This window comes from Lolium rigidum, chromosome 3 (genome assembly GCF_022539505.1).
Source record: "Lolium rigidum isolate FL_2022 chromosome 3, APGP_CSIRO_Lrig_0.1, whole genome shotgun sequence".
Lineage (NCBI taxonomy): Eukaryota > Viridiplantae > Streptophyta > Magnoliopsida > Poales > Poaceae > Lolium > Lolium rigidum.
In genome coordinates this window covers 125,647,021-125,673,589 of record NC_061510.1, presented here as the reverse complement: position 1 = coordinate 125,673,589, position 26,569 = coordinate 125,647,021, and the positions used below count along the sequence as shown (strand labels likewise).

Sequence of the window (26,569 nt, the reverse complement as noted above, 5' to 3'; positions counted from 1 at the left end):
TAAGGCAGCTCATGAGATTATTGTATTGAAGTACATAGGAGAGAGATGAACCACATAGCTACCGGTACAGCCAAGAGCCTTGATGGAGAACTACTCCCTCCTCATGGGAGCAGCAGCGGTGATGAAGATGGCGGTGGAGATGGCAGCGGTGTCGATGAAGAAGCCTTCCGGGGGCACTTCCCCATTCCGGCGGCGTGCCGGAACAGAGACTCCTGTCCCCCAGATCTTGGCTTCGCGATGGCGGCGGCTCTGGAAGGTTTCTGTGGGTTTCGTCCAACGTAATAGGGTTTTCGCGACGGAGGCTTTAAATAGGCGGAAGGGCAGCCTCGGAGGGGGCCTGGGGCCACCACACCATAGGGCGGCGCGGCCCCCCTCCGGCCGCGCCGGGGGTGGGGTGTGGGGCCCCCGGGGCTTCCCTACGGCGGCTCTCGGGTGTTCTGGATGGTTCCGGGAAAAATAGGAACACGGGCGTTGATTTCGTCCGATTCCGAGAATATTTCGTTACTAGGATTTCTGAAACCAAAAACAGCGGAAAACGAGAGCGGCACTTCGGCATCTTGTTAATAGGTTAGTTCCAGAAAATGCACAAATATGACATAAAGTGTGCATAAAACATGTAGATAACATCAATAATGTGGCATGGAACATAAGAAATTATCGATACGTCGGAGACGTATCAGCATCCCCAAGCTTAGTTCCTGCTCGTCCCGAGCAGGTAAAACGATAACAAAGATAATTTCTGGAGTGACATGCCATCATAAACTTGATCATATTGTAAACATATGTAATGAATGCAGCGATCAAAACAATGGTAATGACATGAGTAAACAATTGAATCATAAAGCAATGACTTTTCATGAATAGCACTTTCAAGACAGGCATCAATAAGTCTTGCATAAGAGTTAACTCATAAAGCAATAATTTAAAGTAAAGACATTGAAGCAACACAATGGAAGATTAAGTTTCAGCGGTTGCTTTCAACTTGTAACATGTATATCTCATGGATAATTGTCAACATAGAGAAATATAACAAGTGCAATATGCAAGTATGTAGGAATCAATGCACAGTTCACACAAGTGTTTGCTTCTTGAGGTGGAGAGAGATAGGTGAACTGACTCAACATAAAAGTAAAAGAAAGGTCCTTCAAAGAGGAAAGCATCGATTGCTATATTTGTGCTAGAGCTTTTATTTTGAAAACATGAAACAATTTTGTCAACGGTAGTAATAAAGCATATGAGTTATGTAAATTATATCTTACAAGTTGCAAGCCTCATGCATAGTATACTAATAGTGCCCACACCTTGTCCTAATTAGCTTGGACTACCGGATCATTGCAATACACATGTTTTAACCAAGTGTCACAATGGGGTACCTCCATGCCGCCTGTACAAAGGTCTAAGGAGAAAGCTCGGATTTTGGATTTCTCGCTTTTGATTATTCTCAACTTAGACATCCATACCGGGACAACATGGACAACAGATAATGGACTCCTCTTTAATGCATAAGCATGTGGCAACAATTATTATTCTCATATGAGATTGAGGATATATGTCCAAAACTGAAACTTCCACCATGAATCATGGCTTTAGTTAGCGGCCCAATGTTCTTCTCTAACAATATGCATGCTCCAACCATTAAGGTGGTAGATCTCTCTTACTTCGGACAAGACGGACATGCATAGCAACTCACATGATATTCAACAAAGAATAGTTGATGGCGTCCCCAGAAAACATGGTTATCGCACAACAAGCAACTTAATAAGAGATAAAGTGCATAAGTACATATTCAATACCACAATAGTTTTTAAGGCTATTTGTCCCATGAGCCATATATTGCAAAGGTGAATGATGGAATTTTAAAGGTGGCACTCAAGCAATTTACTTTGGAATGGCGGATAAATACCATGTAGTAGGTAGGTATGGTGGACACAAATGGCATAGTGGTTGGCTCAAGGATTTTGGATGCATGAGAAGTATTCCCTCTCGATACAAGGTTTAGGCTAGCAAGGTTATTTGAAACAAACACAAGGATGAACGGTGCAGCAAAACTCACATAAAAGACATATTGTAAACATTATAAGACTCTACACCGTCTTCCTTGTTGTTCAAAACTCAATACTAGATATTATCTAGACTCTAGAGAAACCAAATATGCAAACCAAATTAGCAAGCTCTAAGTGTTTCTTCATTAATGGGTGCAAAGTATATGATGCAAGAGCTTAAACATGAGCACAACAATTGCCAAGTATCAAATTATCCAAGACATTTTAGAATTACTACATGTAGTATTTTCCAATTCCAACCATATAACAATTTAACGAAGAAGTTTCAACCTTCGCCATGAACATTAAAAGCTAAGAACACATGTGTTCATATGAACCAGCGGAGCGTGTCTCTCTCCCACACAAGAATTTATTCAAACAAAAACAAAAATAAAAGCACACAGACACTCCAAGTAAAGTACATAAGATGTGGCCGAATAAAAATATAGTTTCAAGAGAAGGAACCTGATAATTTGCCGATGAAGAAGGGGATGCCTTGGGCATCCCCAAGCTTAGATGCTTGAGTCTTATTATAATATCCAGGGATGAACCATGGGGGCATCCCCAAGCTTAGACTCTTCACTCTTCTTGATCATAGTATATCATCCTCCTCTCTTGACCCTTGAAAACTTCCTCCACACCAAACTCGAAACAAACTCATTAGAGGGTTAGTGCATAATCAAAAATTCACATGTTCAGAGGTGACACAATCATTCTTAACACTTTTGGACATTGACCAAAGCTACTGGAAGTCAATGGAACAAAGAAATCCATCCCACATAGCAAAAGAAGCAATGCGAAATAAAAGGCAGAATCTGTCAAAACAGAACAGTCCGTAAAGACGAATTTTAAAAGGGCACCAGACTTGCTCAAATGAAAATTCTCAAATTGAATGAAAGTTTCGTACATATCTGAGGATCACTCACGTAAATTGGCATAATTTTCTGAGTTTCCTACATAGAATTAGACCCAGATTCGTGACAGCAAAGAAATCTGTTTCACGCGAGTAATCCAAATCTAGTATTCACTTTACTATCAAAGACTTTACTTGGCACAACAAAACACAAAACTAAGATAAAGAGAGGTTGCTACAGTAGTAAACAACTTCCAAGACACAAATATAAAACAAAGTACTGTAGCAAAATAACACGTGGGTTATCTCCCAAGAAGTTCTTTCTTTATAGCCATTAAGATGGGCTCAGCAGTTTTAATGATGCACTCGCAAGAAATAGTAGTTGAAGCAAAAGAGAGCATCGAAAGGCAAATTCAAAACACATTTAAGCCTAACATGCTTCCTATGAAGAGGCATCTTGTACACAAATGAATTTATGAAGAACAAAGTGACAAGCATAGGAAGATAAAACAAGTGTAGCTTCAAAAATTTCAGCATATAGAGAGGTGTTTTAGTAACATGAAAATTTCTACCACCATATTTTCCTCTCTCATAATAACTTTCAGTAGCAACATGAGCAAACTCAACAATATAACTATCACATAAAGCATTCTTATCATGAGTCTCATGCATAAAATTATTACTCTCCACATAAGCATAATCAATTTTATTGGTAATAGTGGGAGCAAATTCAACAAAGTAGCTATCATTATTATTCTCATCAAGTGTAGGAGGCATAGTATAATCACAACAAAATTTACTCTCCATAGTAGGTGGCACCAAAAGACCACTATCATTATAATCATCATAAATAGGAGGCAAAGTATCATCAAAGAAAATTTTCTCCTCAATGCTTGGGGGACTAAAAAGATCATGCTCATCAAAGCCAGCTTCCCCAAGCTTAGAATTTTCCATATCATTAGCAACAATGGTGTTCAAAGCGTTCATACTAATATGTTCCATAGGTTTTTAAATTTTCGCATCTAACCATCCATGTCTTAAATTAGGAAATAGAATAAGAAGCTCATTGTTGTCCATTATGCCAAACTAGTGTAAACAGAAAACAAAAAGATGCAATTGCAGGATCTAAAGGAAATAGCTTCGAGTACTTACAACAGCGAAAATAGCTTAGTAGCCGAGATCCGGAGTGTGAGTACCTTTTACCTTTCCTCCCCGGCAACGGCGCCATAAAAGTGCTTGATGTCTACGGGAACTTCTATTCTTGTAGACAGTGTTGGGCCTCCAAGAGCAGAGGTTTGTAGAACAGCAGCAAGTTTCCCTTAAGTGGATCACCCAAGGTTTATCGAACTCAGGGAGGAAGAGGTCAAAGATATCCCTCTCATGCAACCCCGCAACCACAAAGCAAGAAGTCTCTTGTGTCCCTAACACACCTAATAGGTGCACTAGTTCGGCGAAGAGATAGTGAAATACAGGTGGTATAAATAAGTATGAGCAAGTAGCAACGGTGCCGTGAAAATAGCTTGCCGGCGTGTAGTTGATGGTGGTAGTATTGCAGCGAGTAGTAACACCGTAAAACAAGTAAACAAGCAGCGATAGCGATATTTAGGAACAAGGCCTAGGGATTACACTTTCACTAGTGGACACTCTCAACATTGATCACATAACAGAATAGATAAATGCATACTCTACACTCTTGTTGGATGATGAACACATTGCGTAGGATTACACTAACCCTCAATGCCGAAGTTAACAAGCTCCACAATTCAATGTTCATATTTAAATAACCTTAGAGTGCATGAAAGATCAATTCGACTAAACCAAGTACTAACATATTATGCACACTGTCACCTTCACACTATGTAGGAGGAATAGATCACATCAATACCATCATAGCAATAGTTAACTTCATAATCTACAAGAGATCATAATCATAGCTTACGCCAAGTACTAACACGGATGCACACACTCGTCACCATTACACCGTGCAGGAGGAATAAAACTACTTTAATAACATTGCTAGAGTAGCACATAGATAAATTGTGATACAAAACACATTGCAATCATAAAGAGATATAAATAAGCACTTCACTATGCTCTTCATAACAGGTGAATAAGTATTCTGTGAAATATAGCCTAAGAGACCCACACGGTGCACACACTCGTCACCTTTACACACGTGGGACAAGGAGTCTCCGGAGATCACATAAGTAAAACTCACTTGACTAGCATAATGACATCTAGATTACAAGCATCATCATATGAATCTCAATCATGTAAGGCAGCTCATGAGATTATTGTATTGAAGTACATAGGAGAGAGATGAACCACATAGCTACCGGTACAGCCCCGAGCCTTGATGGAGAACTACTCCCTCCTCATGGGAGCAGCAGCGGTGATGAAGATGGCGGTGGAGATGGCAGCGGTGTCGATGGAGAAGCCTTCCAGGGGCACTTCCCCGTTCCGGTGGCGTGCCGGAACAGAGACTCCTGTCCCCCAGATCTTGGCTTCGCGATGGCGGCGGCTCTGGAAGGTTTCTGTGGGTTTCGTCCAACGTAATAGGGTTTTCGCGACGGAGGCTTTAAATAGGCGGAAGGGCAGCCTCGGAGGGGGCTCGGGGCCACCACACCATAGGGCGGCGCGGCCCCCTCCGGCCGCGCCGGGTGTGGTGTGGGGCCCCCGGGGCTTCCTCCGGCGGCTCTCGGGTGTTCTGGATGGTTGCGGGAAAAATAGGAACCCGGGCGTTGATTTCGTCCGATTCCGAGAATATTTCGTTACTAGGATTTCTGAAACCAAAAACAGCGGAAAACGAGAACCGGCACTTCGGCATCTTGTTAATAGGTTAGTTCCAGAAAATGCACGAATATGACATAAAGTGTGCATAAAACATGTAGATAACATCAATAATGTGGCATGGAACATAAGAAATTATCGATACGTCGGAGACGTATCAGTTACCCACAAAGCCGATGTCATACAGGTCACAGTGAGACAGAACTTCTCTGAAATCCATCATAAGTCTCTCGGAGCAAGGAGTGCGCGAGAAGTGTTCCTCCTGCCACATAGCTTCATTAAAGTCGCCCATCATAAGCCAGTGTTTATTGGACTTGTCTTTGATCTGTCGCAGTTTAGTCCACATAAGACGACGATCCACTGGTTTCGGTTCACCGTACACAAATGTAGCTCTCCACATGTAATCATAAGGGCCATCGCTAACATGAACGTCAATATGGCGTTTACTGAAAGATAGAAGATCAACAATAACATCTTCTGTCGAATATAGGGAAATGTCGCCTCCCTTACCATCCCCAGAAACCTGATAGCAGTGTTTCATACCAATCCTATATCGCAGATTCTCCGCTCTTTCTTTCCTTACTCTGCCTTGTCTCACAAATAAAAACAAGGCTGGGCTTGTAGGTCTGCACTAGGCAGACGAGTTCTTGAACGGTCACAGCTTGCCCGACGCCATGGCCGTTCCATCCTAGGGTCGTCACTGGGCCCGGCGGTCCTCCCCGAGAGAGGCCGCCGATTTTTCCAATTCATTTTTAGAGATATCAGTCTTTCGTTGCTTAGTGCGATCACGGGAGTTGACATAGCCTGGGGGTGGAGGTGGAGTAGTTTGGTTATCCCCCGAGTTAGAGCCAGGGACAATGGTTTCCGAGCTAGCCTCCTCCGAAGCCCCCATGTCCAGTTGCCTCCTAGCTGCTGCATTTTCGTGAGCATCCTTATATTCATCCATAGGAGCCGTTTTTCCAGGGCTTGTAGCCGAATCCTCCAAATCATCAGTGTTGTCTAAAGCAGCGTCTTGAGACGAGCGCTTTTTTACCGAGGTATTAAAACCCCCACGGCCAGGAAAACCCCCACGGCTAGGCTCGCGGGGAGTAAAGCGCCGCTGATCCATGTTTTCAAGATTACTTCTCCGAGTAGCTAGCATCCAGCTTCCATATTGGAGATCCTTGGCCTCCCATGCCCCATCTCCGCACTCCTCATAGTCATGGCCAAGCAGGACACAACGTTTACAGAAATATGGAATTTTTTCGTACTTAACCGGGAGCCTCTTCCTTCCTTCTCCTTCAATTATGAGCGAGACAAAATGCGTCAGGGGTTTACCAACATCAATTAAAACCCGCAGTCGCACATAATTCCCTTAACAAAAACAGCTTTGGATTCATCTGAACCTCCTTAGTCTTGCCAATCCCGCGGGCAAGATCATCTAGAACATTAGTTTTTCGATAAAGCTCTAAAAAACCATGAATTTGCACCCATATGTGTAAGCCATTGAAGATTATTTTCTCAGGATCCTCCTTGCCATCGTAACCCTCAATCAACACGGCCCAACCACGGAAGGTCCATGGCCCTTGGTGGACAACTTTTTTCCAATCTCCAAGGCAATGTATCTGAAAGATGAACAAATTTTCCCCTGCCTCCCTGCAGGTTGGATCCTTGGAGAGATTCCAAATCGCTCTCATCTTGCCAAACAAAGCTTCCGAACTAAACGGGCGAGTAGTGTGCACTTTACCGATCGCCAACCATCGAGCATCCTTCTGGAATTCCTTCACAGCGTCAACCGCGATCACAACATCATCCAACTCATCTTCCCGGAGCTCAAGGTGAACCAGCATGTCGTCTAACTCATGTTCCTTCCCCGTCATCGCTGGCGGCGAGGAGGAAGCCAGCAGATCCATCATCACCGAAAACCCTAGACGTTTCATCCAAGGAAAACCCACAAGAGGCGGGGGAGCGCAGGTACACAGGTTGGCGGACGTGGAGGGTGAGAGGGAGGCGCGAGGGATTGGTGGAGAACAACGTCGATCTCACGGAGGCGATAGAAAATCGCCCGCCGGAGCACTAAACCCTAACGAGAGGGTGAGAGGAAGGCGCATATCCTAGAATACAGCCAGAGCCAGCACATGAAAATATTCATCGGTACTAATGGACCAAAAAGCTCAAATGTTCATCGGTACAACTAGACAATATTGATATTCGAACCCTTGACTCCAAAAGCTTGTCCATACGCATGTGCAAACTACAAATGCACCCAAAAGATCAAACAATAAAGTAAATTTGGGTTACGAAATTATAAGATGGTACCTCAGTAACACCGTTGCCTCTCGTTCCCCCTTGCGGTTGCCGCCCGCGGGCTGCGCGGCACCAGGCGAGTCGTGATGCCCGGGAGGCTGGCCGTTGTTCCCAGAAGCCAACTTCGGAGCTTCGGGCGGCGCCGGTTCGTGGCCTCGCTGGCTCGTCGGAACCAGAATGGCACTCGAGTTCAGAGAACGAGGGTTTCACAGAGAGAGGAAGACCAGTCGATTGGGGATTTTTTGGAATCGATCTTTTTTGTTTGTTCGCTCGATCAACTAGCGTAATTTTTTTTTTGATAATACAGTGACCTTTTTATTCCTCCATAATGTTCATGGGAATACAAAACCCATCAGGAGGCTGTAGAAGCCATACTTGACGTCCAATATCCATGGAAACACCACTACGGGCCACCTTATGTGCTTCAGAATTTGAAACTCTACTTTCATGCTTAAAAGAAATACTACGAAAAATGAAGTGACTTTAAATTTATTTCCTGGACGACCATGCTGTAGCTCCCAGCAAACGGACGCCTCATATTATTGATGACTTCTAAGCAGTCTGAAACCACCACCAGATTTTGTAGCTGTAAATCCTCCGCTAGAGCAAGGGCCTCCCTGCATGCTAGCGCCTCGAGACTCGCTGGATCTGAAATTCCTTGAATGGCTAGGACCGATGCTCCTAGGAACGAGCCGTCTGCCCCTCTACACACTGCTCCCAGAGCACCTCCATTGCTTGTCTTTGACACTGCAGCATCAACATTGATTTTAGCATGTCCAGGCAGTGGAGGTATCCACCGTGGCTGATTTGATTTGCTTCTCGCCATGTCCCTAGAACCTCTGGTATTTGTAATCGAGAGCTCACGCAGATAACTTTCTATGAACATATGAGTTGATAAAGGGCTTTGAAACTCATTATCGTAAATAACTTTCCTCCTGGCAAACCAGATAGCCCACATTGTAACTGCGATCTTTGCAAAATCATCTCTTGACAAAGACTCCATAAGCATAAACAGCCATTGCTTTGCCGAAGGCTCCTCAGATCGGAAAACATGTTCCGCACTCCCTTCATCTGCTAGAGCCCAAACACACCTTGCCAGCGTACAATTTATAAGTGAGTGTCTCAACGAGTCTGACTCCCCACATATAGAGCATACATCTGATTCAGCCATGTGACGATGATGACGAACATCACCCGTCGGTAGCGACTGTTGGGCAAGGCGCCATAGGAAAACTCGAAGCTTCGAGGGAACTTGAACCTTCCATAATCGCTGCCACAACCTCCCTTCTCTCACCGTATAAGACCCAGCTGATCGGCCCTCAAGCCAATCCTCGCGGCGCTTTTTAGTCTGTACAAGCATTCGATAGACTGACCTAACCGAGAGGATGCCACTCCTCTCGTAGTGCCAAGCCCATATATCATCCATACGCCGGGTGCTCAGTGGAATAGAGCGAATCGCCTCGACGTCCATTGGGAGAAAAAACTCCTCCAGGAGCTCTGTTTTCCACGATGCGGATGTCCAATCGATGAACGCTGCAATCGTGTAGTGGAGGGTCTTCTTTCTGACATACCAAGGGCCGAAGCATATAGTCACAAGGCAACCAGTTCTAGTTCCAAGCATGTGTCTTCTCCCCTGTACCGATTCGCCTTATGAGACCCTGTTTCATAGCGTAAATGACTAGGACCAGGATAAACCTTGGACAGTTGGGCTGGCGTGGTGAATAACTCGGTGGGCTACCCTGGGCAATGCACTCAATCTAGTCGATTTGTCTTTCTCTCAAAAAAAAATCTAGTCGATTTGTCTAAAAAAAACTCAATTTAGGTGATACTGTCCCTATATGAATCGTTATTCTCCAGCTGCCCGTGGAAGAGAAGTCCGGGCAACCGCCCACGCAATAGGGACGGTAGGTCCGTCGTATAAGTGTATGACTGGTACAAGGAGAAGTTGTACACATCGTAGAACCAATACTCGTATCGATTATCGCACTTATACGTGTACTATGTAGCTTAGAAGAACGCGTAAATAGGTATTCGACGAAACAACGGCCACTCAAAATCTTAAGAGCGTACTCTAGTCTTACAGAGCGAAGCAAGAAAACTAAGCAAAACTACTCCACTCTTACAAATTAAAGCTAGAACTTACAGATGCAAGCATAAACTTAGCAAAAGTACTATACAAGTACCTATCGAAAAAACAAACTAAGACAAACAATTTTAGGTCTTACAGATCCAAACAAGAAGTAAGCAAAACTATAAAATCGAACTCTCTATCCGTACAGATACCAGCAACCTTACTGCATATGTAAGCTAGGGTTGGGAGATACTCACAGTCATCCGGCAGTCGGACCCGGTGGAGGAACACGACGACATGTTGACCAGGCGTAAGAGGATGAACTGCCGAGGCGGAGGTCCACCATCTTGAGAAGAGACCGGCTCTTACCTTGGTGGCCGACGAACATCTATGGATGGAGAGATCGAAAGGGGGAAAATGGTGGCGCGGCTTTGGACGGTGAGGTAAAGAGGTGTAAATGGGGCGGGAGGGGGGGAGGGGTTCAGCGGGAGGTGAGAGAATTTCTCCCACAATTTTCTCCGGTGCGCGCGGGCTCCCGCCATCGCTCCCTTGCATCAGCTCAGCGCATTTTTGCCCAGCAAACACGAGACAGGGCTGCATCGCAAGAAACGATGGAATCAAGCGTCCTCCTATGTAAATATTTTCGGATGCTTTAGGGCTCGTTTGGTAGCCTGTGCGCCCCTTGGCTCGCATCGGGCCATCAATTTTCGATCCGTTTGGATGCCTGGGCCGAGCCACGTTCTTGCATGAACCGGGTTTTAAAGCACCCCGGGACAGGCCCTGGAGGAACGCCTGGTTCGACAGTTTCTCCAGACAGACCCATTCTCGAGCTTCTTTGGCTGCACTGATGCAACGCCTGCACGTACTCTGGGTTAAGCTCACTCTCCCTTACACTACTCCACACACCCTCTCCTTAAATCAACACAAACATAGTCTGAATCGAAATAAGTTGTACATGAAAAAGATGTGTGTTGATGATAGGAATCAATTCCCACAATCGGTTTCGAGTTTCGTCGGTCGTAAATCGTCAATTTCGTGTATGAAGTTTTCAGTGAATTTTGCCAAATTCGTCGCACACGCTCAACCATTTGAAATTTCCTTTGAGGGGTGGGTTCACCTCACCCTTCCGCATGATTTTCATGTTAAAAGTTTTTTGTTTTGGTGGACATAGACGGATAAATAATGACTCACTAGTATACTGTAATGTGTACATATGTGTGAGTATAGTTTCATTACTTTTGACCATGTGGGATGGCTCGAATCCATAGTCAATCCTATTTTTGATAGGACCGGTTGACAATTGAATCCAATTTTTCCCCTTATTTGACTATCCATAATAGTGCGGAAAGAAAGCCTGGAGAAAGAGTGGCCTTGAGATTCGCTTGTCATCTTCATAGACGGCGACGTGGTGATGATATGTGAGAAGTAGGTGATAATCCATGGTGGTGGCAGCATGGTGATGTTCATCTTCGTGGTCCACGACGTGGTGGTGCTTGTGACCGGCGTGACCGACGGTGTCATGGTGGTATTTAGCTTCGTCATCGGCGACATGGTTATGCTTGTGACGGCCGTGAACGGTAGTGTCATGGTGGTGTTTAGCTTCGTCCTTGTGGTCAGCGAGGTGGTGATGCTTTTGGCCGGCGTGAACGACGGTGCTATGGTGGTCTTCATCTTCGTGGTCGGCGACGTGCCCATGCTTCTGACCGGCGTGACCGACGGTGTCATGGTGCTTTTCGTCTTCGTGGTCGGCGACGCGGTGACGGTTTTGACCGGCGTGATCGACGGTGCCATGGTGATGTCTGTCTTCGTGGTCGCCGACGTGCCGAAACTTGTGAACGGCGACGTGAGGCTTTGTGATAGGTGAGGTGGTGAGAGGTAAAGTCACCATGTGGATAAGTGGTGAGGCTTTTACTGGGCTGGTATGAAACCAAACAAACTGAGCCATTTGTTTCTGCTGGGCCAAAAAAATTACACAGCCTGTCGAACAACAGTCCAAAATTGCACCGTGGCCCGTTTGCGACGCGCAGGAGCTCACATCTCGCTTACGCAGCCATGCAGGAAATCGGCCCACCAACCAAACGCGCCCTTAAAGTTCATGCGATACAGCCAAACTTCCATTTTCCATCTCAACGTATACGAGGAAATCCTTGTTACCAACCAAGCAGGCCCTAGATCCGGGCAGGACCCGCCGGTGCGCTCAACGGCTCAACTCTCGTTCCCTCTAGACACGCACCGAAACGCTGTTTGGACACCTACCCGCACAAAGCCCGTATATTTGTCTCCCAACTGAAACTGTGGCCCATTCGCGAAGCATAGAGGCGAACTCCAGCACCAGAAAACGCAGCACCAGAAAAAAATCTCCTGCCGCACTCCTACGCGACCGTGAGCGACGCTCCCCGACGAGCGCTCCCCGATGGCATCCGAGGATTCCAAGCCCGCGCAGGCCGCGGCCACCGCCGAGCCGACGTCCCCGGCGACCGCTGCCGCGGGGGAGGCGCCCCCGAACCCCACGGCAGCCCAAAACCCTAGCGCCGCCGCCGCGGCCGGCGGCGCGGCCACGGATCTGGAGAAGAAGATGCGCCGCGCGGAGCGGTTTGGGACACAGGTGGTGATGTCCGAGGACGAGAAGCGAAGCAGTCGCGCCGAGAGGTGATTCTTCTGTCAAACCCCTCCCGCTAGGGTTTACAGATTTATTTTCCTTTACGGATCCGACAGATTTGGCGGCGTCTGGCTCTCTAGGGTAGCCGTGTTAGAAATTATTGTGTACCTTTTCCACTTGCCGTGCTTTTGAGGCATTAGCCCTAATATGCATGCTTATTGTTGGCCACGGGCTAATCTCAAATTGTGGTATTGCAGATCTAATAGTGTACCCACTTCGTAGATTTCAGTTAACTTGTTTCTAGTAGGCATGGATTTGAAGCGGATTTACACGGTATAAAAACTAACCATCACACCGTTTAGCTGCTTCTGGATGTTTAGGAGTAGTCAATACAAAAAGACTATTGCGATGGCTGATAATCTAAGCATCAAAGCTTTTATTGTAATCTACAAATGCTGTGAAAGTTGCCCTTCTGCCAAAGAACAAGTGACTTAGTCAGTATACCTCCAATGGATTATCCTGAAGATAGTAAGGGTGTTAATGTTACTTCCATGTGCACTATCCTGTGGGGCTGTGCAATTATAGCTGCATTAGTTGGGATAGCAATGCCTAGATATCCTGAAGACGAGCTTGTTTCGCCTTCTCATGTACTCCCTCTGTTCCTAAATATAAGCCATATAGTGTTTTGAGAAAAATTCCAGAATATAAGGTTTACGAGGTTGCCCCACTTGTATGGAAAGTATTCTTAGTGATTTGATTATGTTTCCTTAGCTTATGCAAAGTCCTCTATTAGCTCACGTTAATTGCCTAGGGTTAATCCCAGCCAAACATGGTGTAATTTTTTCAAAATGTGTGTTTCTTAATTTCCGTGCCAAAAACTATATGGCTTATATTTAGGACCGGAGGGAGTACTTGCTATGGCAAGAATTTTACCTCCTTTAGTCGTAGCACTTCATGCTCTGCGTAATACTACTGTAGTACAGTGCCGATCTTTTTATTGGTCCTATGGTCTTGACTTCAAAGATTTATTACACTGACTGCCATAATGTTAGGCTAGATTCACCATACATCCCATTTCTGTCATGATATATTGACAAATTCTCTTCCATGCCATTTACTTAATTTTGGAAGGCGACATATCTAAATGCTATAAAATATACCTGCTAACCGGTGAAATATTAGACACACAGATCCGTAATTAAGCAGACACATTTTAAATAGAACTGTTAAAAAAAATGAGTAAAAATGATGCTGTAACTTTTAACAGTTAAGTTTAGGTATGTCCATTGGTTTTGTTGTTTAGGTTGTTAAGAATAAGATCAGTATGATGAAATGATCTTATTATTGAACACATTTAATAAGATCTGTATGGTGAAAGAACGTTATCATTGAGCAGTTCTTACTCCAAAGCTTTGTATATCATAGAAATTGTGCTCATCTTATGCATACAGCTTAAATGGCTGAAGCGTTATTTTATAGTACATGAAGTCATTAGCAACATCAAAAAAAAAAAAAAAACTGGCCATTAGTACATGAACTTGTTTTTTTTTTTCAAAAGTATGCCAAAGGTGGACCGTATCTTTATAGAAGGATAGAAAAGTTTTTACAAGAAGCCGTTAAACCAGCTGCGAAGAACTGGAACGGCAAACTCCCCAACTCACACCTAAGCCCACTCTCGCGGTATGGTAGACTCCCTCCAACTTGTGAGTACATGAACTTGTTAGTACATGCTGGATTATTAGAACTGATTGATAGTACATGTTGCAACATCATTATTAAATACAAATTTTGTGCCATAGTGCTGCTTAATATTAGAAAACTCAGCTTCAATCTACTTAAGTTAATATGTATTTCCATTTTAGTTTCCTGTCTTAATTTGCTCAAACTTGGACGGAGTGCTTCCATGCTAAGTCATTCTCTGTCTTCTCTGTCACTTCTGTGGTTTCTATCTGGTCGATCTGTTGCACTCATGATATATGTCGAATACTAAGAAATACGGCATTTGATATCTTGTTTATAAGGTTTGGGACTGTATCTTCAAATGAAAAGATGGAGGAGCAGAAGAAGAAATCCAGGGCTGAGAGGTGTGTAATACACTTTGTTACCTATGATGCAGTTCTTTGTTTTTTGACTCCCCCATATCATCAACTGATACAGACTTCCATTAATTTGCTAGGTTTGGCCTTCCCTCACCTGCCTCTGACGATACTGAGGCCAAGAAAAAGGCCCGCTTAGAACGATTTGGTCAGAGCACAGGCCAGAGTACAGAGGCTGGCAAGGCGGAAGAAGAGAAGCGGAAGGCACGAGCCCTCAGGTAGATGAATGCGGCAGCGTTATGCCATTCTTTTCAATAGAACCCTAACCTAACAACCAGCTATCTGACATGTCTTTCATGACTTTACCAGGTTTGCAGGAACACCTAGTGGAGGATCTAAAGGAAATGACAAGGACGCCTCCAAGCCGGTATGCCCTCCACCACACCATGGTTTTAGTGGACCTTTTTTTTTACTTCCGATTTAGTACATGGTTTTGTGTGAAATTTCTGCTTTTTTTTTATATCGCTGTTCTAACTAGTCGTTTTCATCATTTCCTACGCATGGGCAACTCAGGATGCAGCCACTGTGGCAGGCACAGCGTGATGAAGCGCTCCCTGTTTTTGTTGAGGTTAGACATCATATAACAATTATGCTCTCTTGTGCCGAGGTCTTGTTTGCTCTTGTATCCCAATAATAACATGGAAACCAACACCGTTTGTTGCAGGTTCTCAGGTATGTCCCGAGAGGCTTTGGTGAAGCCCGTAGCCTGTACACCACTAACGACACCAATGGCGTCATGTTGTCCGAGCCATATTGAGTGCTGTGTACTGTGTAGCACCTACCTAATGACTTCCTTACTGTACTTGCCGGGCAGCGTATCGTCTGTTTGCTGCTTGGTTCGGGGATAATCGTGTACTTCAGTCATACTCATGTGTCTGCAGTGAGGACATTTCTTCGTAGCCATTTTACCTGTGTCTGCAGTTCTATCCTTGGATTGTATGTTTCAGACGCTATGTGCAACTAAGGGATGCGATGGGATCTGAAAATCATGATATGACGGTGGAAGTGCGGTGCACATCCAGTGTATTCAACTTGCGGGTGATCGACATTGGCTAGTTTCATATAACTAGTAAATCTGTAGAATGTTTTCCTTTGCTCAAAAATAAAATGATGTAAACGTTGACCAAAATTTTAGTAAAAAATGCCAGCATTGATGATACCAAATCAATGTGTTTAGATAGTGCATTATCTCATACATTTCATAGTACTCCCTCCGTCTCAGATTAACAGGCACTTATGCAGTTTAGGACAAAGTTTGACCATAGATTTGGTCAACAAAATATAAATTTTATGTCTACAAAATCTATATCATTAGATTCGTATGCAAAAAAGCTTTCCAATGATATAATTTTTGTGATATACATTTTATATTTTATTGATTAAAATAATGGTCAAAGCAATTTCTTAAACTACGTGCGTGCCTGTTAAACTGAGACGGAGGTAGTATCATAGTTCTCAGTACATATTTGATATTTCTATGAGTTTTGTCAAACTACTTGAGAAATAATTTACACACCTTTAGGAAATGGAGTTAGAAGTAATCAGCAGAGAAACTTGGCTTTATAAATAGGACAACAGAGAAAATTCTTTTATAAATACGACCTCCATGTCTCACGATCCAGGCATAACTACACAAGACTGAAACCTTATTCCGTTTCCTACATATACTCCCAGCTCTGTAAATACACACCACTGCAATTCGACAGCTTCAGCTGCTCGACATCTTGCACGGATCAGTGGCCATACAGCTCCCGGTGTGCGACGAGTCCCTCGGACCTCCGCTCGATGGTGTACCGGAGCTGCTCCTTCACCTGCCGCAGCGCCAGGAGCACCGACTGCACGTCATTGCCGCTACCGCCGTTGATGCCCATCACCGGCGGCGCGTCGCGTTGTGGCTGTGGATCGGCCAGGACCATGGCGAGCCTGTTGCTCTCTGCCTCCGGCTCCCTACTGTCGCTGGTCTCGGCGCCGTCCTCTGTTCTCGGTCGACCTGATTCTGCGGTGTGATAGTGCGGGTTCTCTACCAGCACCAGCGCTAGCCTGTCGTCCTCCTCGCCGCGGTAGCTAGCTTCAGACTTCGATGAACCGCTGGACGCAGCAGGTTGCTCCGACTCCCTGCTAGCAAGTGCAGAGAAAATTTTCATTAGTTTTACACAAACCTGTAACACTGTTGCAGAGATGGCATGAAAGGAGATTGACAGACGCATCAAGAATCAATGTGGGAGCATGACTGCAGTTGCTACATCTACAACAGCATTAGCAGAATCTGTTTGGCGGCGACCGCTGGGTTCCTAGCGAAAAGGTGATGCTCTGAAAATTTCTCAGGTGGTTCTGCTGTAGTTTCTGTGGCGTACAACGCCGACAGTCCGTCCATCTCTTTTTTCTATCCTAAAACGCAATCATTCTGCTCGTTGATGCAAAGAGAAGCATGCAGTACCTATTGTTCCTTCCAATCCTCCATAGCTAACACTAAAACATGGTGAATGCATTCTCCATTTGGAACTAGCAGCTAGACGTAATTAAACAGGATCAAAGTATGTCATAATAATTCCTACGCAGAAAAGGTTAATAGTTGATTTTTTTTATACTTTGAATCTATCAGCAAACACTCATTGTTTACCAGCACGCTGCGTACCTCTGTGAATCATGACCAGCGTCAGTAGCAGCACCGTCACCGGAACCACCGCCGGAACTCTTGGCGTCGTCATGATACACGACCACGCGACCCTCCTCCTTGCAGCAGAGACCAGACCCGGATTGCGCGGACACCACCGAGAACCAGCTCCCGTCGTGGGAGGAGTTCGCCTGGGTGGTGCAGGAACCCGCCGACGAGCCCTTGGCGCTGTCGCCGTCCCATCCCTTGTCCTCGCCGCCACCAGCATGAGGGACGGAACGCACGGAATCGATGGTGCTCGTCAGCGAGCCAGCAGGTTCCGGCTGCTGCTGGCCGGAGCAGCCAGTGGAGTTGGAAGAGAGCGACCCAATGGAGGTCTCCGAGGGCGAGAGCTGCACGTCGAGGATCTTGAGGGACTCCAGCCTCTTGATGGCCCTCCTGAGCCTCCTCTCCGCCTTGTTCTTGATCTTCACCTCCTCGGCGAGCTGCTTCTCAAGCTCGTCCAACTGTGACCAGCCATCGAATTAAGTCAACAGAAGAAAAATTCCAAGTAAGAATGTAAGATGCAATGAACCAATAGCCACTGAAGGAGCTGGCGCATGAGTACGGGATGTGTGTAGGAGAAGGTACCATACCCTGCTGGCGAGCTGGTCGGCTTCCTCCTTGGCCGCCTTGGACGCCACCCTCTCAGCTTGCAGCCTCCCTCTGAGGCACTCCACCGTCCTCATGCCGCCGCCACCACCCTCGCCGCCGCCCACATTTCCCCTGCACAATCAACAAAAAATGCAGAACGAAAAAGGATTCAGGATTAACCCTCCTAGGATCCTCGTTAACACGTACGCCATCAAACACGCAGTTCAAGAACACGGTCAGCACCCGGACCAAGAAGGCATCCAGGGATAAAGAATCCAAGAATCTGTCCTGGAAACCGAGAAAGCATCGAAGAAGGCAAATTGAGGAGTAATCCTAGCCAGCGACCAACCTGCATTGCGTGGCCGGTTCAGACATTCCTCCTGGCTCCTGGCCTGGACACGACGATCTCGTATCGTTGCCGAGCTTGGCAATGGCAGGGAAAAGGGAAGAGAAGAGTTGCGCTTGTGTTAGCTTGCCGCAACACGCGGCATGTGGCGGCGGTGGCTTTAGGCTGCACTAGTGCATGCACGCTGCTTTTGAGGCAGCTCGGCAGGGTGCGGCGGTTGCTGAATTCAGAGGAGGGGGAGGCTTGAAGCCGAAGGTGTCGTGGGCGCGAGGCGAGGCAGGGAAGGGAAGCTTGTGACGCTAGCTAGAGCCTAGTAGAAGGAGGCAGCGATTTGACGGAGGATTTGATGACCACAGTGACGGCCGGGCGGCCCTGTCCGTGACGGCCACCCGTGAGCCGCGTTACTAGAAACCAAACCACCTCTTTCACTTCACTGCAGTGGTACATTCTTCAGTTTCTTCTTTTCTTCAACCACATATACATCATGTTCAAACTTTCACCATGTTCAGATCAAAATACAGTTGGCATGTGCAGGCAACCCAACTCAACAAGTCAATTCTATAGCTCTCTGAACTGTCAACTTGCAGACAAAGATAACACTTGATGAACTGGTAAACCGGATTAACAAATTGATGGTCGCAGAGGGGGAACATGTGGGGTCTTGGCCCTGGGCCTCGTAATCTGCAATGTGGTAAGATTGATAACAGAGAGTGCAGAAAGGATGCCACGTGAAGGGCAGCACTGCTCGTTCATTTAACCCGCTTGTTGTTTGCTCGGCCCCATCATCGCGTCCTCTTCGTCGATTATCTTTTGCCCGTGGGTTTTAGCAGCCACCGACTTCTCTATTTCTTATTGTATCAAAATAGGCACAAAGACAAAATAAACACTTGCGGCGTCGTTGTCGCGGCGCCTCACGAGCGGCCTGTGCCCCTGGCGCGTCCCAGCTGAACTGAATCGGAGAGATAACCGACGATGGCCCTCGCTAGTGTTAACAATGACACTCGAGCTGTCCTCGCATGTGTATCAGGAAAGATAAGTGCTAACAGCAATAAGCATGAGAGGAAGCATTCCCAGTTGGGGAGCACTAGGAATCGGACGCCGATTCCTAGCTTCCCATCGGACTAGGCCAGAGCTGTACGATCTTTCTTTTGTGAACCGTGCGATTATATGCCCAGTTTGCCTTGTTTGCTGCTTCCTAAAACTAGCGCGTTAAGTACTCTCTCCTAAAACTGTTCCCTTAAATCACGTCTGGTCTGTAATCTCTAAGGCTAATTAAGCGGAACTTTTTAGTAGTATTTGTTATGAAAGCTAATAATGCATGGAAAATTAAGATTCCATGCCATATACTATAGTACGCTTCCTTTGAATCAAAATTGTGTTTCTCAAGCTTTTCAATATTGCTTCCATGAAAGAAAATATGTTTACTTCTGGTGAGCTTCATTTCCAGATTAACTAAATTTCGATTTCCACCAAAAAATATTTTGCTGCGATCGGACAACAAGGTTGCTTCCCTGTGAATCAACAATCTTTCTCATTTTCACTGTTTTCGATTAGTTTATTTCCAGATTTGAAAAAATGTCCTTCGAATGAACAAATAACTTTTTCCATTTTGCTTCCAATGAAACAATAATGCGTGTTCGCTTCCAATATACTAAGAAATATTCATTTCCATCAATATTGTTTGACAAAAAGTAGTGTGTTTGCTTCAAATGAAACAATATATCTTTCAGAAAAGAGAACTGAATTTGCATGTACTAATATTAGAATTGGCTTCGATGTACAATAATCGGGCAGCGTAAGTGGCCCTACATGCCCTTGAGACTATAGAAGCACACCCGCTAGGACAACACATGCTTGAACATGGCACCGGTGTGTAGACCACTGTTTTCGAGAAGGAGCCTCGACGAGATCATAGCACACGCCCATGAACAGCGATGACGGTGTTGATGAAGAGCAGTGGGGGCTTGTCGACGACCTGCAATCATCTCCTTGTAGAAACAGAAGTATGCATATAGTAGACATGTAAAGCATGGATGCTCTGAATCAAAACTATGTTCCTATCACAAAAAAAACTTAGGAAGCATAGATTTTCGGAAGCAAAACTGTGTAGTATCACAACATGTTCGGAAGCATGATTTTTCGCAAAAACAAGACTTCGTCAGTGTCAACGTATATGAAACTTATTGGAAGCATATATGTTTCGAAACACAAAAAGGCACGCTTTCCCGAAAAGATTTGGTACATTTTTCAATATACAACCCTAATACGGCCAGAGTATAGCCTGATCAGCAATCTATAATGGTTGAGAAGCATGTTCAAAATAAAAGCTTCTTATAGATGATATAATTTGCTTCCAGTAATATCAAAACTTGCTTCAGTGTAAAATAAGAATCGATCATAAGGTTTTTGCCTTCAGAGCACAGTGTTATTTCCATTTAAACAACAAATTCAAAAGGTAGAGCATGGTTCTATTATGCAAAACTTGAAAAACATACATGCTTCGGAAGCATCAATTTTAGAACAACAAATGCAAACGGTAGAGCATGGTTCTATTATGCAAACTTCAAAAACATACATGCTTTGGAAGCATTAATGTTATGCTATCTCAACATAACTAGTACCACATAGAAGCTTCGAAGGATCAAATATTACTATTAGCACGAGGGCAATATTTAAACTACAATGGTACTGAAATTCACTAACAAAAATCAAGAAGCAAGAAGCATGGTTATATGCCATAAACTATCCAGGCCGAAGAAAAACATATAGTATACATAGGGATATTTCGAATCAAGATATTAGTGCTACCTGAATACAAATCATCTATATGTGAAGCGATTGAAATTGGAAGCATGCATATTTCTACGCAAGTAATTAGTTCTTTCACAATATAACGAACATGTATTGTAAGCATAGATGTTTTGAAGCACATAAGCAGTGTTACCTCAGCATAACTCATCCATGGTGGAAACATACAAATTTGAAATTAAAATTGGATATGCTTGCATCCAGCATGTGCATACATCTTCCTCTGATGTACGTACCAATTTGATCTGAAACAATTTCTTTGTCTTGTCAGTTTACGCACGCTGCATGATGGGCAAAACACAAGCTATATCATCAGGTTAAGCAAGACCAAAACACAATCTACTGGTGCCAAAAAGACATGCTTGAACTACAAGAGTTTAAATTGCTTGCAGGATATCACTCTCTCGTTGCATAACAAACAGTACATGGAAGCAAAAAAATATCTTGCCGCATCACGATCATTACTAATGTTACTACACATAGATCTAAGAAGCTAGCAGATGCAAGATCTGACCACATGTCGGATATAGCCTATGTAACCAGCTGGTAAATTTGTTTACGAAAATCCAAGTGGAAAGGAATAGGCGCACACTGGAGCTAGGTTCGGTGATATTACCTTTTCCCTAAATCGTGCAGTCATTGAAGAAATCAAGATCGCAAACGTGAGAGTTTAGAAGTAGCCTACAACCCACAACTTTGGTTGGATTTGATCCTTTCCGGCCTGGTTGCGCCGCGTCTGCGCCGGTCGCCGGCCATTGCTGCCCTGATGGCGGAGCTTCATACGTGCGTTCCAGCGTCGATTCCCAGCAGGCTGGAGGCGGAAGCATCGGATCGAGGGTAGGATGTGGCACTGTGATGAGGAGAGGGGTGGAGAACATGGATGCTGGGGCGGCGTTGAGAGCCGAGGGACGACGACGGGAAGGTCGCGAGGGGGGCGGAGATCGATTTGGGGAGGTGTTTCAGGGGAGCGATTTGGGGAGGCGTTTTGGAAGGTAAATGGGGAAAAAATGCAAAACCAAGCCGCTGGATGGAGATGAGATGGACGGTCCGGAAGAGGTCCGACGATTTGACAACGATCGGACTCAGATATGTAGTATTTACCTTCCCAGTTAGGTGAATAATCATAAACTAAACCGGCTTGCCATGTTAGAGCATCTCCAGTCGCGTCCCCCAAACCGTCCCCCAAACCGCGCCGGATTGAGCGTTTGGGGGACGTGTTTCGTTCGTGCCGCGTTTGGGGGACGTCGCTCCCCAGTCGCGTCCCCCAAACAAAATTTCGTAAATTTTAAACTTGACTAGATTCGATTAGATTCGTCCAAACTTACATAGATTCGAACGAAATTTGACTAACTTTAAAACTAAACCTAATCTAGAACCACTTGCGGCGGCCGGAGGCGTCGTAGTACTCGCCGGAAGTTGTACATCTCGTCGGTGACGACCTCCCGCTTGACGCGCTCGTCGACGGGCTCGTCCACGGGCTCGTCCTTCACCAAGCCGCTTGGTCCTGCCTCGCCGTCGTCGGTGAGGTCCACCAGCGGCTTGCCGGAGTCGCGGATGGACATGGCGATCGCCGCGTCCGGGTCGCCCCTCCGAGCGTCCTTGTCGTCCATGGACGCCAAGAACGCCGCCCGCAGCCCCGGGCGAGTCCTCGGGGTCGTCGCTGCCGGCGATGAGCCGCCGCTGCCGCTCGTACTCCGCCGGCGGCGCCGCTCGCGACGCTTCCTCCGGCTCCTCCTTCACCTCCGGCTTCGGGATGAGGAGGGCGCCGCCGCGCCTCCCTTGCTGCCGCCCGTCGCCGCTACCGCCACGCCTCGTGTTGACGGGCGTCGCCGGCTCCTCCTTGACCTCCCGTTTGGGAACGGTATACGGCGCCGACCGTGCGACGACGACGACGGCGTCGATCGCGCCGGCCCCGAGGAAGAAGAGTGCGAGGAGGACGAGTACGTCGTCCTCCTCGGCTGCCATTTAGGAGAAGGCAGCGGCGACGACGGCATCTCCAGCCGCGGAGCGCCGTTGCGGAGGCCGCGTATGACGTTCTCGAGGGTGCGCCCCGGAACGCCCCAGAACAGGGCGCGGCCTTCCCTGTTCCAGCTGTTGGGCCCGCCGATGAGCCCGTCGGTCGTCGTGCGGCTCGACGTCGTACTTGGCCTTGAAGTACGTCGTCCACCGCCGTCGTTGTCCTTGGCCGCCCATGTCGGATCCGCCCGCTCCTCGGCGGTGAGTTGAGCCCGACGGGCCTTGATGGCGTCCCGCCATTGCTGCGTGTCTGGCTTCGGCGGCGGCGGGATGCCAATGCCGTTCACGGCCATCTTCCAGCCGCGCCGGCCGCGCAGCCCGCACGTCCGGCGGGACCGGATACGGGCGTGGTACGGCGCCCACGCCTCCGCCACGGTGAGGCTGCCGCGGACGAAGCCGTTCGCCGCGGCGATCTTGCGGGAGGACGACATTTTTTGAGCGGCGAGGAGAGGATCTGGGAAGGGGGAGGCGGCGGCGACGAGAAGGATTATGATGAGCGGCGATAAATGGAGGGCGTCTTAAAACGAGCGGCGGCGCGGGTGGTTGCACGCAACAACTCCGGCGCGGACGGCCACGCGGCCATGCACGACGAGACGCGTCCTCGCGTCGCTCGGGAAAACAGGGACGCCATTAACGTCGCTTGACCAAAGGTAGGCGACGGGGTTTTAGCCTTCCGTGCCGCTGACGCGTCGGCCCCGCCACTCCCCGCCTCGCTTTTCGTTGTGTCCGGCGTCCCCGGAGCGTCCCCTGTGGGACGGGGACGGGCTCGGAGCACCGGACACCGTATCGGGCCGCGCCGGACAAAAAAGGATTTTGGGGGACGCGGCTGGAACGCTTTTTTTTGTCCGGCGCGCCCCAAATCCCTTTGGGGACGGTTTGGGGGACGCGACTGGAGATGCTCTTAGATTTCGACTGAGCTGACGCTCGCTCGATCGTGGAGATGTACTCGAGCGAGCGGTTCGTGGAGACGTACCTTTTGATTCTGCTCTTGCTCCTGCTGTAGTGCTGTTCTTCTTGGTAGTACAGAGATTCCTCGCCCAGGAGCTGAACTGACATGAATGTACCCAGGTCTCCAAAAAATAACAGTCATGAATGTACCCGAATAATGTGCAGGAGCCGAGCTGGGACATTATTCATGGCGGGATCCGTACAGCGTGCTTTAGTACGCGCTGAACTTTATACGGAGTACTTTGATTGATACTACTTACAACGGTTAGGCTAGAGATTTATCCAGTCAACAACATATGCTTTGGAAAGCAAGTAGCAGTTAAAGTATAAAGAGATCGATCACAGGATAGAGACTGTACAGTCTGTACCTGTATTCTTCTAGAGCCGCTCCAAGAGCCTTTTGCCGGCATGGCAGCGCCTCTCGATCCCATCATTCCCGATCTGGGAGTGGAGCTTTTGTGCTGATGAACGGTGATGATGCTGGGTTTCTCCGGCACGGCAAGTGAATGCAGACACACATAGCCCATGTCCCATGTCATGTTCAACACCGCCAAATTCTTGTTCAAGAACAAAACACCGCCAAATGCACGAATAGACATAGGCCTTCTCTTACAGCTTAACAGCTGGTCATTATCGTGACCTACTGACCTGGGAGGTGCATCACGTGCACAAGATAAAATCAGTGTGCATGCATAATAACACCAAACAATTCAAACCATTTTGAAATTCTCGATTTAGATCAAGACACATGAAAGGACAACCGACACACAGATTAATTAACCCGCGACCACCGGCCAAGTTTCGGTCTCAAAAGATCCAAAGAAATGGTAGGGACATGTATAATGCCAAGAGGAAATGAGGTGAGAAAGGTCCCTCCTGATTTGTCTTGCTGCTTGCTGTTCTTGTGTGGTAATTTAATCATAATGAAGTGCTTCCACGGTTCTATCTACAACCTACCTGCATAGTCTTTGAGCTTCACATGTGTTCAGATGAGTGTGCGCAGCACTATAATTTAACTGATGGCGTGAGTGTACTCATTTTAGCTTCACTTGAACATCAAGTTGTTACATTCACCTCATCAAGTCGCCAGAGATGGTAGTTCGCCGGATTCCGGCGATTCAGGCAGAGCGGAAGGGCGGCGACAAGAGCTGAAACTACCTTCCCCTGCCAATCGTTTTCTCCTTTGCAGTTTACCGTACGTTGGGTCCGTGAAACTGGAAATATGAGGACTGAGACTCCGAGAGCCTCCTTTGCCAGCTTACCGAAAAATATTTTACGAGCCAGTCCGGTTTGCGGGATCTGTTAAACCGCAAAATGGTATGGCCATTTTTTTCGTCCAAAACCGCAAAATGCACTACAGGAATGGGAGGCTACGCCGAGGGCCAGGCTATACGCCGACGGCCAAAAGTCGGGGCCGTCGGCTTATGGCCCGGCCAGGCCAGCCTGCCCTTTCGATCCTCGGCGTAGCTCGGCCGTCGGCATAGTGAGGTCTACGCCGAGGGCAGCCCTCGACATATCTTTGGCCCTAGGCGTAGACAGGGCTACGCCAACGGCCACCCTCGGCGTAGGCCATTTTTCAAATTTGTCTAATTTTGTAAAAATCATAACTAATTCAGATGATGTCAGAAAAATGGTATGTGACATAGGCATCCCGAATGGGCCTGCCGGAGATAGTACCCGGGGTTTAATGAAGGCCCACTACCCGAAGAATAAGAAGATTCGGGAGCCCAAGATATATTAAGGAAAGTAGAGTTGTAATAGGAGGTGTTGTTTGTAATCTGGCGGGATGAGTTAGAAACCGTCCGGACTCGTAACTTGTACAAAACGAAACCCTCGGCTCCGCCTCTTATATAAAGGGGAGTCGAGGGACGAAGAGATCATCGAATCATTGTTCACAAACCCTAGTTTTCATAATCGTCGAGTACTTTTCGGCTGAAACCTTCGAGATCTACTTGCCCTCTACTTCTAACTAAACCCTAGCCTATAACCCGTAGGAATTGACAAGTCGATACCTTGTCAATTGGCGCCGTCTGTAGGAATTAGAGGCGTAAGGATCTGATCTCGATGGCACGTTCAAGATCTTCGACATCGTCAACCGGAAGCAACACAATGGATCGAGGTAAACAGATCGCTGCTGGTCTTGTCGATTTTGTTCCTCACCCACCCTCCCGTTTGGATGCATATGCGTATCCGGCGGAGCCCATGGAGATGACGTTCGGAAGGTTTCACTTTCGCGTCGAGAAGGAAGGATCGTATCGTGTCGAAATTCCGATTTCGTCGGGATCGTCGGCGGTCGATTCCGATTTTTCAAGCTATACATCGTCAACCGAGTCAGGAGAAGAAGAAACTTCGGAAACACGTTACGTCAACACCAGAGCAAGGGAGAAACTCGCCAAGATCTTCGGCGACACATCGTTCGAGTCATCTGCGGACTCATATATAAGCGATGACTCAAGCGATGTCGACA

General features: G+C 46.8%; 2 protein-coding genes across 2 annotated transcripts; one reads left to right on the top strand and one right to left on the bottom strand.

Moving 5' to 3' along the window:
- The first annotated feature begins 12,389 nt into the window (after positions 1–12,389).
- Positions 12,390–15,653, top strand: LOC124698183 (protein MODIFIER OF SNC1 11-like). The gene is made up of 6 exons (XM_047230699.1): positions 12,390–12,691; positions 14,663–14,725; positions 14,818–14,955; positions 15,047–15,104; positions 15,251–15,305; positions 15,402–15,653. Exons 1-5 carry the CDS (start codon positions 12,456–12,458, stop codon positions 15,278–15,280), a joined length of 525 nt encoding a protein of 174 aa, XP_047086655.1. The 5' UTR covers positions 12,390–12,455; the 3' UTR covers positions 15,281–15,305; positions 15,402–15,653.
- Positions 15,654–16,220: 567 nt separating this feature from the next.
- Positions 16,221–18,602, bottom strand: LOC124698182. Its single transcript, XM_047230698.1, has 4 exons — positions 18,334–18,602; positions 17,987–18,116; positions 17,373–17,857; positions 16,221–16,852 (listed from the first exon to the last, which is right to left on the bottom strand). Exons 1-4 carry the CDS (start codon positions 18,357–18,359, stop codon positions 16,471–16,473), a joined length of 1,023 nt encoding a protein of 340 aa, XP_047086654.1. The 5' UTR covers positions 18,360–18,602; the 3' UTR covers positions 16,221–16,470.
- Positions 18,603–26,569: the final 7,967 nt, after the last annotated feature.